Source organism: Xiphophorus maculatus, chromosome 20 (assembly GCF_002775205.1).
Source record: "Xiphophorus maculatus strain JP 163 A chromosome 20, X_maculatus-5.0-male, whole genome shotgun sequence".
Lineage (NCBI taxonomy): Eukaryota > Metazoa > Chordata > Actinopteri > Cyprinodontiformes > Poeciliidae > Xiphophorus > Xiphophorus maculatus.
Genome location: NC_036462.1, coordinates 12,483,241 through 12,502,151, shown reverse-complemented (window position 1 = coordinate 12,502,151; position 18,911 = coordinate 12,483,241). Strand labels below are relative to the sequence as shown.

Below are 18,911 nucleotides of genomic sequence, written 5' to 3'. Positions count from 1 at the left end.
GCTCATCAGAGCAACAGTCAGGGAGACACACCTTGAAAGAAAAGACATACATTTTGACACACGTTACCAACCCACCCACCCAACACACACACCTCAAAGCGACTGCTTTTCCTTTGCTAATACATGCACATTTATTTTCATGACAGACGGGTGCAACAGAAAGCTGTTACTGGAGCTGTTATCTTCCTTGATCTCCTCTTTCCTCTTCTGATAAGCATTAACATAACCACTCACACATGATACACCAGCACCACCCAATCAAAACAGAGGGTGGGGAACGCATTTTTCTATGTCTGCCTAGATAGACTGTACAGTTTAAAAAGTATTCACACTGGGTCTGCAAAATATATTCTTGTTGCAATATCTGTTTTTAAATTATTATTATTACTATTATTGGATGGAGTCTCATTGCCGTAGATGCCCAAACTTGACATACACAGTCGTACCAGAAATACTAAAGGTTACAAAGGGTTGCACCACATTGGTGGGCATGAAAGAAAGAAAAACATATTCATTACAGTATTTAACAATATCAACGTTGCAAGATTTTCAAATGTCAAACAACCTTAATTTATAGAAAATTAACTTTTTGGCATTTTAACACAAAAAAAACACTAGCATTGTATTTCACTAGGATTTTGTGTGATGCATAATATTTGAATTTAAATTTTTTGTTCTTTTTTTACCTTTTATTTCACAAAAAAAGGTTTCCTGTGTATTTGTATTAAGCCCCCAGACTCAATAATTTTTTCTGCATTTGCAGGTGCAAGTAATTTGATTATGGATCTACCAGCATCTAGAGGACTTTGTTAGAAAAGAAGTTAAAACTCAGTCGGATTGAATGTCGAGCATCCTTTAACTCTATATGTCCTCAAATGGATTTAGGTCTGGACTTTGACTGGGCCATTCTGAAAAGGGAATATCTTTCAAATCTAAACTATTGTATGTTTGGGATTGTTGTCCTGTGGGAAGTAAACCTCTCAACCCTTAAATAAGGTATTTTGCTTGTATCTTGCTCCATCCATTTTTCACATCAACTTCCCTGTATCTGCTGAAAAGACAAATTTTTACAAAGCGCTGTATTACAGACCAGTGTTATAAAATACACTAGCTTTGCTGCAGAGGTTAAACTGGAAAACCTAAGTTAGATGTCAGGGTATCTGACGTTTACTCACAGATAAGTTTAGTTGTTTATTCCATCTATTGACTGTACAAATATAAGGTACCTGATAAGGACCAAAGTCTTATCATTTCACTACTGTTTGTCTTTTACTGTGATTACACAACAATCATTTGCATTTCATGAAATGTGAATGACATGTGAGGCATGATTAAAAGAGTAACAGCTCAGGTTTTAGTCCAAATCTGAGATGTTATTTAACTTGAGGATGGAGTCTTTAACATAATGTCAGAGGTTTGTACCTATTTTTCAGCTGAACATACTAACAATACTTTATCTATGAAAGCACATTTCAACATAGGACATAAAAATGGGCCACATGAATATACCTCAACATGTGCACAAACATTTATCACATTATCGTGTGTCCTCCAGCAGTGTAGAGATAAACACTCAGAAGTGTTGAGTGTTAGTCTATGGCCGACCACAGGTTCAATACTGTAATGATTGCTTCTAGCCAAAGGGGGATTTCTCACTATCACTTAACAGACTTTAATTTGCCATCCTTGTCCCTTCTATCCTCTCATGTCATTGATCTGAGTGTGTGTGTGTGTGTTGTCATCACAGAATTTCTGCAGCCGAGCAGCTCTGGAAGCTCAGGGCTCCTGTCTGAACAACAAATATTCTGAAGGCTATCCAGGGAGAAGGTGAGTGTTTATTCAGCCACACCTCAGCTTATTAACAGTGCTGATACTTTGGGCTTTGGGACATTTGCTGCAGATCTACAAAAATAAAGGAATACATGCATGCATACTGATTTATGCTGGGTTCTGCGTGTTGCATACCCTAATTATGTTACTAATCCACCGCCCCTAGGTTGCTGACGAAGATTCCCAATGGGGAACATTGGATATATTTACAGTCGTTTCTAATTGAGTTTTCATTTATTTTAGTGTGATAATTTTTAAAATTGATTATTCTGTTTGAATAATTCACATATCAGCAATAAAATTAAAGCTTTAATACTGTGAAACACTCATCGTTTGATGTCTTAAATAAAAGCCTTATAAGCCCCCTTTCTATTGTATTTGGTGTTAGTTTTGAACCCTCTGCCCACATTTGCCCTCTCTGCTGTTTTACACTTTAGTGTAATGAAACAAAGCATAATCTGATTCTTTTTAAAGATTTGTGCTGCGGCAGTCAGTCTCTTTTTCATCTGCAATTCCGCTGAAACGTTTTCAGTATTTTCAGCCTGAAATGCCCTCAGCTTGTCGTAACACATTTGGGTCAAAGATGGGAGAAGCTTTTTTTCAACTAATGATTCCATTTTTGATTAATGCTTTTGGAAGTGATAAAACATTTTGATGACATGGATTTTGATGTTATGCTTTGTATAACAAAACAATTCATGCAAATGAATATACACTTTTGCTGGGTTTTCAGTGCAGTTTACTTGATTACTTACTTCATACATCAGGAGTTGTATGAAGTAATGGTTGTAAAGAAGCAACCATTTTTGCTGATCCTGATGGATTCTAAATGTAATGGACTATTTTAACAGGAGGGTAATAATGAAGGACACAAACTTGCAAGTCTGAATTAATATGAATGAATAAGGTAACAAATGTTTTGCATATTATGGTATTTTTTCCTGAACCTTTAACCCCTCAGAACTTATTTAAAACCCCTAATCTCTTTGGGATTGTTTGTTGCAAGGGTTTCCAATGAACCGTGCTGTTAATGCAAATAATATCCTCTGACTCGTAAAACTGATAAAAACGAAAAATCATAAAATTGAGAGATGCTTTCTGAAAATTATATATTGCCTATATCCAGGCGATCCAGGTTAACTTCTAGTTGTAGAGCAGGAATGCTTGTTTGCAGCACAATATCTAAACCCTCTTATTTAACCAATTTTAATAAGCTGGGGAAATGTCCTTTTGATCTGCAATCGGAGAGATATTGTCACAACGTCACAGAGCTTCAGCTTCATTTAAAATCTTAAATTTCACAGTTGTTCATTAATTGCTTCTAGCATCAACTTTCATCAAGCTGATTGATGGTAGTTTAAGAATTAAAATCTGAAACTTTCTTGTAACATTGTCACCTACCAGCATCATCAAGTGAGTGTTTGTATTTGTAGTTTTACAAATTCTAATGCCTGAGGGAGAAAAAGAAGCTTCCCGTAAGAAACTGAAACAGGAGAATACATTTGATTTTAAAGCCATAAGCTTTATTTCAGTTGCATAATCTTTATAACTTAAGTAAAGTTATTTCAACTACTGCAAAAGTAAAAAATTCTGATGAGTCGCACATTAACATATAAAAAAACAAAATTTTTGAGCTTGCTGCATTTGTTGCACAGGAAAGAGAAACTGCACTCAGGATACCAACCTGGTGTTTTACAGCAACAGACATAAACTTCTGACTTTTCATAGCAGTTACTCTCTGAAAAATACTGTTTCTTGCCTCCTAAGGACCAAAAAAGTGTCTTTCATGTTTTGACTGTTGAAATTAAGGCCAAATAAAGATTTGCCGGTTGAGTACATCTTGTTCGTTCTTTTTCTTGTTGACAATTATATTTTTTCCTGCTTTTTTTTCTTTGGCCTTAGATACTACGGTGGAGCAGAAGTGGTTGACCAAATCGAGCTTCTGTGTCAGAAGCGAGCTTTGGAGGCCTTTGACCTGGACCCAGAGAAGTGGGGCGTCAACGTCCAGCCATACTCGGGTTCTCCTGCTAACTTTGCTGCCTACACAGCTGTACTCAAGCCGCATGACCGCATCATGGGCCTGGACCTGCCCGATGGTGGACAGTCAGTATCCACTGCTGCTTTTTATTTTGTTCTCCCCTTTGGGGCTTTTTTTGTTCTTATTCTCTTTCTTTTCAAAGCTGCCCCAGTTTCTTTGTTGACCAAGACTAGTGTGTCACTTTGAGGCTTGAATAACCAACACCATCATTCATTAATTCTTTTTTTATATGCTTTCTATTATTAAAGCTATTTATTGTTATTGCATAAAGTTGTCAGAGTTGCACATTCAATTTTTTTTTTTCCGCAGTCTGACCCATGGCTACATGTCAGATGTGAAGAGGATCTCTGCAACATCAATCTACTTTGAGTCCATGCCTTATAAGCTAAACGTAAGCAGATGCCTCCAGCATACATTTCAAAATACACCAAAGAAACATAAGCCTGATGTGGTTAAAAAAAATGTAATGCGATAAAATTTTACACATTTCAAAAACAGAATTTTCAAATTTCTTCAAATTTCTTAATTTAGAATCTTTTTCTGCTTAAGGGGAACCTTGGCAGCACTGCTGTCTTTTTCCAGTGGCTGTTCTGATGCCTTTTCACCTACTTCAACTCTGAAGTAATGAAAAACTGTCAGTAGCACTTCCAGGCTTTAAAAATTATAACATGTTCCAAGTTTTTGTTTTATATAAGAATAAAGCATTTATGCATTTCTTGCATTTACGTATTAGCGCTATTTTGATCCCTGTCAATTTGCAATGCTTGCACTGTAGCAACACTTAATTGGATTTCCATAACTGCTCTTATAATGGGAACAATTAGACATGTTTCTATAAAAGCATTAAGCCACTTAAACATATGTGCATAATTGTGATTTACAATAAACTAAAGCTGTGCAACCATTTAATAAAATTACAACAAACGTCAAACAAATGTGTGAGCACAAAGGTAATGTTGTGGAAACTGACCAGCTCAGTAAACACAAGAATGCCTGAAATGATTTGTTGGACTGATTTGAATGTATGTGAAAAAGTTTGGAAATTACACTCATTCTAATAGCCCCTCAAAAACATTATGAGCCATTCATAGATTCAAATACACTGTGACGTTTGCTTTTCAATAAACAATCAAATTTGTTTGTGGAAAAATGTTGAGGCAATTTATTCTTCTTTCCGAATTGTAACATAATGCCATTCATGTGTATTTACTTACTGAAAGGTCAGGAGCTTCCTGCTGACTGACTTTTTGCCAGTTTGTATCCAGATTTTATGCCCATATGTTGCAATTGAATACACTATATTTCTTTAAATAAACTGGATTTGCTTGTTTTGCTTTGTGCTTTGAGATGGCAATTGTTGCTAGTAGGGATTCTAATAATAAACTAAATTTAACTGAACTTACTTTCTTGTTAGTTTCATAACTGATTAATTATGGAGATGAATAATTTAAAAATGCAGAAAGCGTGTATAATTTTACCTTATTGTATATTAATTTCCGAAATCTTAAAAGTTTTAAGATTTTAGATCATTTTAGATGATTATTATTCATGTTGGACCAGCTCACTGACCGCTGATCAAATCTCTTTAGAGCTCTCTTTGACTTATTGAGTGTTTTTTGTTTGTGTAATGTATATTCCTTTTATATGTTGGCTCTGATTTGAGTGACTACTACTATGGGAACTCTCCCTTGTAAAAGTAATTTCTCATCTCAGTTGACTGGATGCTCTTCCCAGATTTAGCAAGTCATGTAACCCACCATTTTCAGATATTTTCCATTCCTCATTTCTTTTTCCTCTTTGGGAAATTTACCGACAACAATTTTAAACCAGTGTTGTAATGCCACATTATTGTTAAGTTCCTATACTGATAAAGATGTCATTATAGCAGCAGCTCAGGTGAATTTTTTGCCCCCAATAGGTCAAAGGTTGCTGAAATTTAAACACTAATCTGTTTAAAATACAAACATCTCACTATAGTTTGCAGGTTTATAAAATGTTGCCATTCTTTATAGAGCCTATGAAACAGGACCTTCTGGCAATATGTGTTTTTTTTCTTTTTCTTCAAAACAGAGTCAAATTTAAACCACACACCCTAGTCTGTTTTGTTTTATAATAAATGTCTAAATGACTTCACTTTAATGATGAACATTATGGCACTTTGATATTTTATAATCTCTTGGCATCCACTACAATATTATACAAACTTAATGTGTAATGGGCAACTAACAAAACAGCTGTTTATCACAAAGTGCTGTCTGAACACAGAGATCCGCTTATTGTGCCCTGACAGTGAGTTTTGGCAGAAGGAAGAGTGTGTGTCACACTGAAACCTTTGGCTGATCTTATCGCGGTCTTGGGAGAGCTTCACTTGTTGCTCTGACCTGCAGTCACCACTCATTTTTGGCCAGATTGTGTAGCAGCTGTTAATGATTAAGACCGTGGTTTATTGCAAAGTCTGGAAGTAGTTGTAGTTTTCTAATACCTGTTTTTACTCTTCCTAATTCGTTTCAGCACTTTGAACTGCCTTGTTGCTGAAAATGTGCTATATAAATAAAGTTACCTTTGCCTTCTAGACAAGTCAATAAAATAGAAGAATAGTGGGGAAATTCAGGTAAAAAAAAGTCATGCAGGTAGTCTATGAATGTCATTTTATTGGAAATTTACTGTAATGAAGGATGGAAAAATTGTGAAAAAAAATATAATTTCAGACTTTATTCCCACCATTTACCAAGTGTCCAAGGAATCCTTCCCTTTATACTTTCTTCTTCCTTTCCTTCTTTTCTTCCTACAATTTATCCTTGTATTTGTCCTTGCACTTTTCCTTCCTTTGGTGGGGTCCTTCCACCCTCTTTTCTTGTGCATCGTCCCTTCCTACCTTCCTTCTTTTTTTATGCATCCCCCTTTTTGTCCTCTCTTCCTTCCTTGTTGTTCCTTCTCTCTCTGGATTTTATATTTAAAGCACAACAAGTGTAAAAATAGTTGCTACAAATTGGTGAACTGCCAATCTGCATGTTTTATATTTTACAACAAACATAAATAACTGTGAACTCTGGAAAGTAAAGCCTAGAATTGTAAGGATAAAAAATGTGGAGGAGTCCTTGATTTAAAACATTTATTTACTTGTTGACTTAAATTGTGATCTGCAAAAATCTGTGTCCCCCAAACATAACAGTATTTATATCCAACAGATATGATCACTCCTCAGAATGTTTAATGTATTTTCTACTGAGGGATCGTGATTGTATGGTAGTGTTGGTAGCAGCTGATGGATGGCGATGAGGCTCTGCTTGTCCAGACCTGCTGATGTATGGGCAGGCAGGACCCCTCTGCGAGAGAGATAATGGGAAATCGACAGGCTGGCCAGCACCACTGGTTCCGTCCTCACAATGAGCAGGTTGATGGAGTGAGGAGGGCATCCATAGATGTGCTCTTGAGATGGGAGATTATCAGGTTGTCTAAATAAAGCTTTCTCTCCTCTTTTCTGTTCTCTTTTTTTCTTGTCTCCTAGTCCCTTCTTCTCCAATGTGTCTGTCTCCCACTTTGTTTTTCTCTTTCATCCAGCTGTCCTCCCAGCTTTGTCTCTCCTCCAAAGCTGGGAGGAAGATCAGATGGGTAAAGCTGTAGGTTAAAGACGCAGAAAGGCTGGTCAGTTCACGTCTCCTTTAACTCTGTCCTGAGTGAAACAGATTAACTACCATGTTTCCTAAATTGCCCAGTTTATTGAAAAGGAGCGGGGAGAATCTTAAAACCAGCATGATCCGTTCAGCCTCATCTCACCAGTTTAGGAGGCCCCTGAAAGGCTGAATTAGGATAAGTAGTGGTGCATTACTGCAATTGCTCCATCTTCCTGCATGATATGATTGGTGTAAATGTCTTCCTTAGATACATTCCTTCCTCTTTTAAAAGTGCCCAAAGTACTTCAATTGCAGCTGCTTCAAATGAGCTTCAAATGGAAAAATCTCTTCTTCGTGTTGATATGCCCGCTCTTGATCTTCAAATATCTAACAGGTTTTTTTTTTTTCATCCTCTCATTTTCTCTTTTTTTTCCCCCTTCTGACCCTTATGCTCCCTTTTATATTCTGATATTCCTCCCCTACTTCTTCTTCTATCAATATTTCTTTTCTCTCCTCTCAACCTGTCTGTTTTTACGCAGCCTGGAACGGGACTCATAGACTATGAGCAGATGGAAATGACAGCCAAGCTGTTCCGGCCCAGGCTCATCATCGCTGGCACCAGCGCCTACGCTCGCCTCATTGACTATGCCCGCATCAAGAAGGTGAACTGAGCTCACTAATATTCAAACCTCACCCTTCTTTCACCCTACCTGTTTGCTCCACCACTTGCTGTGTTAAGAAGTTCAGAGTATCTTTGTCCTTAATGTAAAACTCAGTCAACCTTTTTCATTTAGATGTCAAACCCACCCATCTGCTGTAAGAATAGGTCAGACCTTGCCAGACTTTACTAACTTCTATTCAGCTTTAGAAATTGCATAGCTCTAAATCCAGTAGCCCTCATTTTTCAGATATTTTGTGTAAAAACATTTGAAAACACTTTTCATGCACATACAGATGCTTTCATCATTTGTTGCCTCACAGCAGCAACTTTTAAACACACACTTCACTGTCCTCTTTGATGGTGCACAAGGGGGCCCTTTATCTGTTTTTGTTATACCAACCAGCTAATTTACTTTATTCACTCCATGACTGGTTGCCTTTGTGGCAGAGCTCCACTTTAGATAGCACCATCAGATGGAGTGTCCTACCATTATGGAGCTGTGTTTTTATCAACCACTAGACTTTGACAGTCATGCTACCTTCATTTTCTTCCACTGTTGGCATTCTGACACTCTTTGCCCCTGATTTTTTTCCATCAAACATACATCCAGTTTATGTATTAAAGGAAGGGAATGTTACTATGATGCATATTAATTGTAATGCAGTTTACTGTTCTGATCCCATGCCAGAGATTCATTTACATTTTACCAAGCTATTTATTATTTGTGTCTTTTTCAATAAATGTTGGCAAGTGAAAGCATAGATTTATTGAATGTTGCCTTCATATTTCAGGCCTCTTACGACTGCCAATGAGAGTGTAATTACACATCTTGAAATATCTTGCCTCTGAGAAGACGGGTAACGTCTGCAGATGTAGAGTTAGTTATCAAATCTTAATCATGCAGAGAAAATGCTAATGCACAACAGCTGAGACTCTGCTTCCTTAACGTAACTTTCAACAAAGGCAGCTGAACAAAGTACGCTTTACCCTTGATTTACAAATAATTAAGTTAGATGTTAAAGCAATTTCTTTGTTTTAATAATAACTTACTATACCAAAAAATTTAACATTTAAACATTTGTTTATTCAATCCTTCTCCTCACAGCTATGCACAGGTATTAATGCCTACTTGCTCGCGGACATGGCTCATATTAGTGGTCTGGTAGCTGCAAAGGCAGTGCCTTCACCGTTTGAACATGCTGACCTGGTCACTTCCACCACACACAAGTCCCTCAGAGGATCCAGGTAACGACACTTATTGTTCCTTATTGTTCCATAAAGCATAAAGATTCCTACCCCGAGAACCTTTTTTTTTTTTTTTTTTTTTTTTTTTTTTACATATTATCATGTTACAAGCACAAACTTTGATGTGTTTTAAATGGATATTCCAATGTAAGGTAACATACAATTATGAAGTAGAAGAAAGTGATGCTAGGTTTTCTTTGACCAGTTTCTAAAAGTGCTTTGATCTAACCATTTGATTGAAAGGCTTAGATTCAGACACAGCAAACTATGCTATGGCTGTATATTTTGGTTTTCTTTCAGAATTACCTTTCATTTACCTCTATCCAGTAGAGAATAAAAATGTTCCGACAGCATGATGATGTTTCCACCATCTTGTTTCTCTATGATGCTTGTTTTTCTGCATTTTTTTATTTCTTTATTTGTCTTATTTTGAAAATAAGACACAAAACCATTCATTATTTTCTTTCCACTGCTCCATTCTACACTATTTTTGGTCTATGAAACTACATATTTGTGAAAGACATTGACATTTGCTGTTGTAACAACCTGAAAAAAAGTGTGTGTGAATATGTTTGCACGGCTTGTAGAAAATAACAAATCATTAAATCAAGAATAATGTTCAGAGTTGTGAGTTTTCAGCTGTAAATTTGTAATTGCAGCAGTGTTTTATTGGGGAATGACTTTGTTCTGTTTAGGGCTGGCCTTATCTTTTACCGTAAGGGTGTCCACTCAGTGGACAAGAAAGGAAAAGAAATCATGTACGACCTGGAAGACAAAGTCAACTTTGCAGTGTTTCCCTCCCTGCAGGGTGGACCTCACAACCACGCCATTGCTGGAGTAGCAGTGGCTCTTAAACAGGTCAGTTTAACAAAAAAATGCTTAGTGGAAATGTGAATACAAAGTTTTGATTTGTATGGAAAGCAGACCTGTTATTGCTGTTATCTACCAGAAAAGAGTAAATCTGAATCTTGTTGATCTATGTTCTTGCAAAGTGATTTAATCTTTTCTGTTTATCTTCCCCTATTTTTTTTATTAACTGTATAAATTTTGATGCTGTCTTCAGTTCTAGCAAAGACAGTAAAATACTTGGTCTTGGCATCATAGTTCTCTAAGGCTAATCCCACTGTTTCTTTGTTTGTGTGTCCAGGCTCAGTCTCCTATGTTCAGGGAGTATATAGCCCAGATACTAAAGAATGCAAAGGCTATGGCTGCAGCTCTTCTCAGCAAAGGCTACACTCTGGTATCAGGTAATCATACATGTTTTACACTTGACTTTTATTTAACCTGCAGATAAGACACTGATTCATCTAACAGTGCTGAAACAAACTCACGAGAACCCCTTGTCACAAAAATGCAAATTACACAGCAGGAGAAAAAAACAAAGGTGCATTTAAATTCATGATGTGTAAATGGACTAATGCCAATAAGGCTGCCTTGTCAGTCAGAAAAATCAAATCTGATGAACGTGTTCGCTCTGTGATTGTGAACAAATGCTTGACTCTTGTTTAGCATTTAATATGCTGGCCTCAGCTCCTTTTTGATCTATGGCCCTAAGTTGATACTTTTTTTAAAAAATGTTTTGTGCTTACACTGCAGCATGTAATTCCTTTTGTCGTGTAAGTAAAATAAAAAGAAAAAAGATTTTCTGTTGCTAAAATGGAAATTTAATTCAGTTTGCCAAAAGCTACCACCTGAAGGTCTTGGTACAACATGAATATATTTTAAATCAACTGGGGTCTAATCCATCACTGCCTCAATGTATTGGAATAATTAACAACATGGAAAAGAATCTGATAAATTAAATGATGGAATTAAATAAAACAAAGATATTCAATGGTTTTCTTATTTTGAGGATGATGATCTGCAGTACCTAGACAGCTTTCTTTAGTCCATAAAATCTGACTCATGAATCTTTAGGGAATAATAAAACCTCAAAATGTAGCATTAAATGTAGCAACTGAGAAAGCTTCTTAATTGTATTTATGCACTTAGATTCTTATTAGTTTTAGAAAACACTTTCTTGTGTGTCTCAAATATATCAAAATTCATGTGAAGGAGAGATATTGAGTTATAAACTAAAGCAACTCTCCAGATTACCAAGACCTGGATGACTGACAATCTATACCAACATCTGAAGGAGCAAATAATTTTTCTTATTCAGATGGTATGGAAATGTTTACAAACATTTTAAAACTAATTATTCTCAAAATTTTAATATCAACACTTCAGATAAAATTGAGTGTATATATATTGGAACCAATCTCTCACTGATCACACTGGTTTATCTGAACAATTAAAGCAAGGAAAGATAAACATAGCAAAAAACATGAACTCTAACCACTTACAGATAATTTCCAAAGAAAGTTACATTTACATTCAGACTTTTAATGAAACAGTGAAGGTCTGACTTTATTAAAATGCATTGTTAATGTCTCTTTCTCTAAAACTCGGACTACAATTTTTGCAGTTACCAGGGATCTCCAGATACCCAACATGACTTTAAAGTAAAGATTTAAAGGGTAAAGAGGAATGAGATCCAGGTGAGCTTCCCTTGGTCCATTACCTCCAATCACAATAAAACTGATAAATACCTAACTTCAGTTTGACCTCACCTCTGTCTGGACACTGAATCTGGACCTCAGCAGGTGTGGTTCCCACACTCCTCTCCCCAGTGCAGGCAAAACTGAACGTCTTTAGAAAAACATTGTTGTCAGAGCGGAAAGGTCACCCTCAGGCCTGCTGGCCTGCTCTCTCCAGGGACTGACCTCTGAATGTCTCCATGAGATCCTCACTTGAAGGGATCACTCTTACCTCGACTGTGGAATGAGCATCTCTCTTTGTCCATTGTCAAGCAGACAAACAAGCTTTTCCTTAAGATCTTTTAAAATATTCCTTTTCCATGATACCAATGTTTATAATCAATGGCGTCATGTAGTTCCTTTTTTAAAAACCATGTTTTTTGTGTGTTTTTATGTAATCTTTCTGAATAATGTGGATTCTCTAGTAGAGGGCTAAAACAATCAAATTAATTGTGATTAATGGATTATTGAAATAATTGTAAACTAATTTAGTAATTGATTAATCATTAACTGGAGTGCACTGACTCAAAAAGAACACAGAGCAGTAAGCCGAAATTGTACAAAAAATGCATTTTGCATTTAAAACCTTTGATGTAAATATGTTCTTTACAGAACTCCTGAATGGGAGTTTTGGCTTCACCCGGTTCAAATGCTGCACAAACGAGTTAAAATAAATAATAATTCTCTTTAAGGTGCTCCTTTTTAAAATAAGAAATTCATTTTTCTTATTTAAAAAAGGAATTGTTTGCTTATTTATGTATCTTAATGTATTTCTAATACTGTGTAAAAAGTGGTTCAATAAAAAATTTACAGAATATGCCAATTTTTTGTCCAATTAATAAACAGAATAAACAATTACTGAAATAATTAGTAGTCGCAAGACCTAAACAGAACTAAGCTTGCTAAAACTCATCATTAGAAATGTGGAGGCAGTTCCACAACAAAGCTATTGTTGTGAATAGCCCTGTCACAAAAACAATAAATCAATTAATCACCAAGTTCAATAATTTACATTTGCATGATTTACTGTTTTTCTCTTTTCTCTCTCTTTCTACAAAAAAATGGTCTTCATTCTGGTGCACTACTAGTCTTTTTTTGTTAATAATTCATAAATGTATAAGACTTTTAAAAAAAAATTTGTTGTATGTGTAGTTTTCTTTATTTATTTTTTATATTTTAAATGTCTCCCAGTCCCAGTGTTAAATGTTCATTTGAATTTAATTTTTATTGATCTTTGAGAATGTGTTCTTGCATTACTATGTATTACCATTATATTACTTGAAAGTGTTCTCAAAACAACATTATTGGTTATTGCAATAACTTCTGAGTCAATTTATCATCCAGCAAAATTTATCATGACAGGTCTAGTTGTGGAACTGGTAAGCTGTAGGCGGCTTTTACTAATGGGCATTAAAAAAAGAGAGTGTGGATTCATTTTGACATTTAACTGATAGTGATTTAATTGTGGATCATTTCAAAAGCTTGTTGAGTTCCGAACTAGCAGAATAAAGTCATTCAACTTTGACAGATAACTGCACATGTATTTACAGGCATCTAAATAAACCTTTAATCACAGTGGCTTCAGAGATGTACGCATAACATGTTGAAGGATTCAGCATTAGCTCATCAAATTAGCTCAATCTAATGTCACAATGACTATATTTTTTCCCAATTCTGTTTGAGGGAAATAGATGTGCAGTCTGATTTCTTCAGGTTTCTAATGCGGTATTTACACGTACCAAGCTAAGTTAGAGATGCACTGCCAGCCTTTTCTAAGTCTCTGTACGCTAGCTTCAACTGAGGTGCAACAAGCCTGTGTTGAAATATACCACCTGCACTATAATTAATTTGTAATGTATTTAATAACCCCCTTGTAGTAATTAATTGTCTTGTATAATAAAAAGTCAATTAATTGTAAAGTTTTGTACATGCAAACTGTATATGACCAAGTTTCAGAAGACGAAAATTAACCAGATTACTAAATGAAAAAGGTTTTTATAACGATATAGCTTTAAAATGAAATTAAAAAAAATACTGAGTTTACAGTGTTTAAACTGTTTAAAATAGATCATGGTGAAAGAGAAACATCTATAAACCTAAGAAATTCAGAGAATTAGTACTCAAAAAACACTTTTGAACAGTTTTCAACCTTGGCTACTTTAAAGAATATATGTTAAAAAAATGTAAAACAAATAATATGAAAATACTAATGAAGTATGGTTTATTGCATGTTTTTAAAATGAATCTAAACAATAATTGTGTCAAATTAGACTTAAGATATACAGGATGCAACCCTAAGTCCAGGTGTTTGAAGCATGTCTGCATCTAGTCCGTATGGATTGAACTCCCTCTATCCTGCCTCAACTTGAATCTGATTTGGTGAAAAATACCTACATTTATTTAATGGCACCTTTTTGATAACTGTGATTAGTTAGATTTTTAATAGTTTTCAGTCCTGCTCTTTCTTCCTGGAGGTTCAGAGCACATCTGCAAGTAGATGTATCTGTTTATGAGATATCTGCTGGGTGTGGAGTCTGGGAAGATTAGTGGCTACTGAGGGTGCGGAAGCTATTCAAATATATGAACTATTCATTTATCACTTTGATTAGATAAGTTTCTCTGTACACTGCATGTCAAGTGGGAACATTTAGTTCTGTAGCATCTGTCAGATGTTTTGTACAAGGCGAGCGTTAATTAAAACATCTTGAGGTCAGTTTTGGAAGGCTGCATATGGACATTTTTCATTTAAAGGTAAAAATAATGAGGAAAGCAATTAGTTTAAAAGCATTTCTGAGAAGGAATGTGATTAGATTTAGTCATACAGCTGTCGATGATATGTTGGATTAAAATGTTTCAGGTGGAACTGACAACCACCTGGTTCTGGTGGACCTGCGGCCAAAAGGTATTGACGGCGCTCGAGCTGAAAGAGTGCTGGAGCTCGTGTCGATCACGGCCAATAAGAATACGTGTCCTGGAGACAAGAGCGCATTGACCCCTGGAGGCCTCAGGCTGGGTAAGGATCGCTTTCACTATATAGTAAAATAATAGGCTTGTCGTATCTCAGTTTATGATCAGAAGCCTAGATTAGAAAAAGAGAAACCAACATATTCTGTCTTATTAGTTTACTCTTTTGCAGAAATATGTTTTAATTTTGCGAGTTCATTATCTGTTGAAGATCTTGCCTAAAATGCCTTCACTGTTTGTGTTTCTGTACAGCATGATGGATAATAATTAGATCTTTAACAATCAGACATTTTCTTTCTCCAATTTATTCTAAGAAATGTATCAGCAGGAAAAAAAGGGTTCTGCATATTCTTTAATGAAGGTTGTAGTTTATAATCCACCAGAAAGTGAAAGAGTTGTAAGATAATCCCCTTTTATTCATGCATGTATATCTTCTGTTAGCTGTATTTTTTGTTGCTTTTTGCTTGTATTCAAGAGCAGACTGGTGGTTGATGTGTTCATAGACTGTAAAAATGTTTTATACTGTTAACAATTTTTTCATCAGTTTTTGATCGACTGATAAAAGAAAAATTGATCCATTCAGATCTGTGGTCAGTGCTTCTACAACACCTGAGTATTTATAGGTTAAAGATTTTTTTGATCATATAACATTTTAACCACAAAGTATATAAAGTATCTTCTCATTTACTCCATTCATTCAAATAAAAATCTGAATTTCTGTGTTCTGGAAAGGTTCTGGTTAAAAAGCACTATTTTGGATTGTTATGCCTTTCTGAACTTCACCTACAGCACACAAGGTGAAAAAGTATATAAAAATACCTCAAACTTTTCATTGGACTTTTCACTTCCATATCTATTCAAGGTTATTTCTTTAAATACACAGATAAAAACAGGAAGCACTTATTTTTTATTGTTTTGACTGAAAGTAGTGAAAGTGGCATACTTCCAGATCTACTGTTTTAATGAGATTTTCCACCAAGTAGGTCTAAACTGCTAAGAAGCATTTCTTTCTGAAACACAAAAATATGTGCTCCCAAGCAAAAAAAAAGTTTTTCCTAGAAAGTACAGTTAAAGGCACAATCTTTGAGCTGCAGTGCAATGTTTTGCAGATATTACTTTATGTTTTGAACAATTTTCACTGTACAATTGCATCAACTGTCTTAATTTGTTATTTTTGACACACCGACGTAGTGTTCAGATTAACTGACAATTCAAAAAGCATATTTTCACTATAGTCTGCAAAGCTGAGAGACAAAAAGAAAGTCTAGGAGAAATTACAAAAGCATGAAAGAAAATGTAAGTAATTAGATTTTATTTTTTATCTTAGGTGCTCCAGCTTTGACTTCCAGACAGTTCAAAGAAGACGACTTTGTGCAGGTTGTCGAGTTTATGGATGAGGGATTTAAGATCGCTTTGGATGTCAAGAAAAAGACAGGTAAGCCTGTTTGAAAAGAGGTAAATTAAGTCTGTAACTCAGTGGTTGCTGTGAACATATTTATGTGTGCGTTAGTGAGTTAAATCAGAAAGTCGGATGAGAGGAGACAATTTTCTAGCTGGTGGGAACACAAAAAGAAGCAACTAAATCATAGTATTTTACTGTTTTCTACTGCAGCAAAGCTCCAGGACTTCAAGAACTTCCTCCTCCAGGACCCGGAGACGGTGGCGCGCATTGCAGATCTGCGACACCGGGTGGAGGCTTTTGCCAGGCCGTTCCCCATGCCTGGCTTCTGCGACCATTAGGCGGAGTCACAGGTCTGTAACAGCCAGGTGGCAGACAGCTGGCTGGGCAGAAGTGTGCAGGGAGAAAATGAAAAAATGTCATAGTAGTGAAATGTGGTTGGTGCCTGAGAATTAGGATGACTTTAGTTCATTTTTTTGTCTTTTTGCAATCAGACTTGCAGAGACACATTTTCTGTTCATACTACTTTGCTGTCATTCATTGATGTATTTAAAAAAAAAAAAAACAGGCTTTCAATTGAAGAAAATAATCTGGAAAAAAAAACTGACATTTTTTTTGTATCACAGAAGAAGCTGCTCTTCGTGGCGCGTGAGAAGATTATTCTCAGCTGTCTTCACACAGTTCTAGTGCAAGTGTGAAAGGAAAAAACTTGTCAAATCAAAGCTACACAAACACTTTTCAGTCTGACTTTACACAAACTTGTATCTTCAGGACACAGTCCAAGTCTTAATTTTTTAAAGGTTCCTATAATGTGCATCACCTATATTATTTTCACAATAAGATTTTTTTTTTTACAGTTTTGTGGCATCATTTGCTTTTTTGAAAAGTCTTAATTTCTCTCTGAAAAGATGCAATTCTACTTAAGATGTCAGAATATTATTTTTTGAAATGCAATTTAAAAATATTTTGAGCCGAAGTTATATGAAACTATATATTTCAACATGATGTAGTTTATTACAACACTACAAATTATGACCAGCATATTTTTGACTCACTTAACCTATGTTTTCTTGTTTCTTTGTTTACACAACAGGAGCATGTTGTAGATTTCAGATTTTAATTGTTCTGTGCTTTGCTATGAAATCAGTATTATAATTAATCAATTCAGTTGTACGGATGTCGACTAATCATGCCAACCTCTCATGTAATTTGTTTACAAAGAGTATATACTTTTCTATTCATGGTTTTTAAAAACGTAAATACAGAATTCCCATCATTTGACCATTTAAAGAGTTTTGAAAAGATTTCATAACTGTTCTTTCTGTCATGTCTTATTTATCTAATTTTTCATCATATTCTTCTTAACTTAAAACAGTAAGGAAATATAGGCCTAATAAAACATGTTTGAGTGTTTTGTAGTCTTAGCTGGTTCACAGTGTAGTGCTGTTGTCATGGTCACTGCATCAGTGATAAAGTGGGATTTCTGTTTGTGAAATGATGTTAAAAAAGCATAATGAGGAAATACTTCTTAACTCTGAGATTGTTTCTTACTTTGCACAAAGCACAAAATTCAAAGTAAATTGATTTCAAAACATTTTTTCCATATATTACAGCTTTTGAGCTAAGCATTTGCCAAAATATACCAGGAAGTATTTTTGCTAACATGTTTATTCATCAACTGTTGGTCTATGAATCATCTGAGACGCTGTCATTGTACACTGAAACCTTTCGCAGCTTTGTTTTACAGAATATTTTTTAGTAATTTTGTTTGTATAATGCTAATAAAATAAATCATACAAAGGTAAGCTGTATGTGGGGTGATTTATTTTATACAAAAAAATTGTTTAATTAGGGCCTGATTAATCTTTATGTCGATGTAAGCATGGACAAACAAACCTACTCCAAAAGTAGAGGCTCGTGAGTTTTTTATGTTTGGATTAGTGTCAAACAGGGAACATAAAACACTTTTTAGCATTCTGAGACGTATTGTTTTAAAGATCATAAGTTTTTTATAATCTTTCATTAAAAGGTACTAATCAGGCCCAAGTCATCTTTTACAAGTTTCAAGTTATAAAAATAAAACGGTCTTGTAAATTTTAATTCTGACTTGGAAAGTTAAATATTCTACATAACTGTTGCACATATAAAAAAATTGTGAAAGATGCAGGAATATAAGATGTTTATGTGCAGTTCTGGCTATTTGTGTCCCATGAAACCAGTAACGTGTAGGTTTATTGTTTGAGTCCATAGAATAGGGAGTAATGCATTACTTAGCTGTATTTCTAAATTTCTTTAGGTCTTTGTGGTTTTATTTTGTGTGTGTGTGTGCGTGCACGCGCATTTGTTTTTGTTTTTTGCTGTTGAATCCAGCTGTATGTGGTTGAAGGTTACACTTTCTGGTTGAACCTGGGCTGATTTTCTTTTTCTCCAGAATTTGTACACAATGAGTGACACACACTTACACATCATTACATTGATATGCATTGTTTTTAGGATTCTGGAGTTCAGTCGCTTGCCCAAGGCCACTCCGACATGTGGCGGGGGTTAACTGAAAGTAAACTCACAATCTCCAGATTGTCAG

The 18,911-nt window shown here is 35.3% G+C and overlaps 1 protein-coding gene across 2 annotated transcripts in view; it reads left to right on the top strand.

Moving 5' to 3' along the window:
- The window catches only part of LOC102217529 (serine hydroxymethyltransferase, mitochondrial-like), a 28,885-nt gene extending 10,759 nt beyond the window's left edge, over window positions 1-18,126 (top strand). The window contains exons 3-13 of one of the 2 annotated variants that reach the window (XM_023324963.1): window positions 1,748-1,827; window positions 3,733-3,933; window positions 4,178-4,259; window positions 8,022-8,144; window positions 9,249-9,388; window positions 10,084-10,246; window positions 10,536-10,635; window positions 14,825-14,980; window positions 16,259-16,366; window positions 16,544-16,683; window positions 16,957-18,126. In XM_023324963.1, coding sequence (XP_023180731.1) covers window positions 1,748-1,827; window positions 3,733-3,933; window positions 4,178-4,259; window positions 8,022-8,144; window positions 9,249-9,388; window positions 10,084-10,246; window positions 10,536-10,635; window positions 14,825-14,980; window positions 16,259-16,366; window positions 16,544-16,671 — 1,281 coding nt within the window. In that variant the 3' untranslated portion in view covers window positions 16,672-16,683; window positions 16,957-18,126. Of the gene's footprint in view, window positions 1-1,747; window positions 1,828-3,732; window positions 3,934-4,177; window positions 4,260-8,021; window positions 8,145-9,248; window positions 9,389-10,083; window positions 10,247-10,535; window positions 10,636-14,824; window positions 14,981-16,258; window positions 16,367-16,543; window positions 16,901-16,956 lie in introns of those variants that run through there. The other variant, XM_005805267.2, reaches the window with a different exon arrangement.
- The last annotated feature ends 785 nt before the right edge of the window (window positions 18,127-18,911 follow it).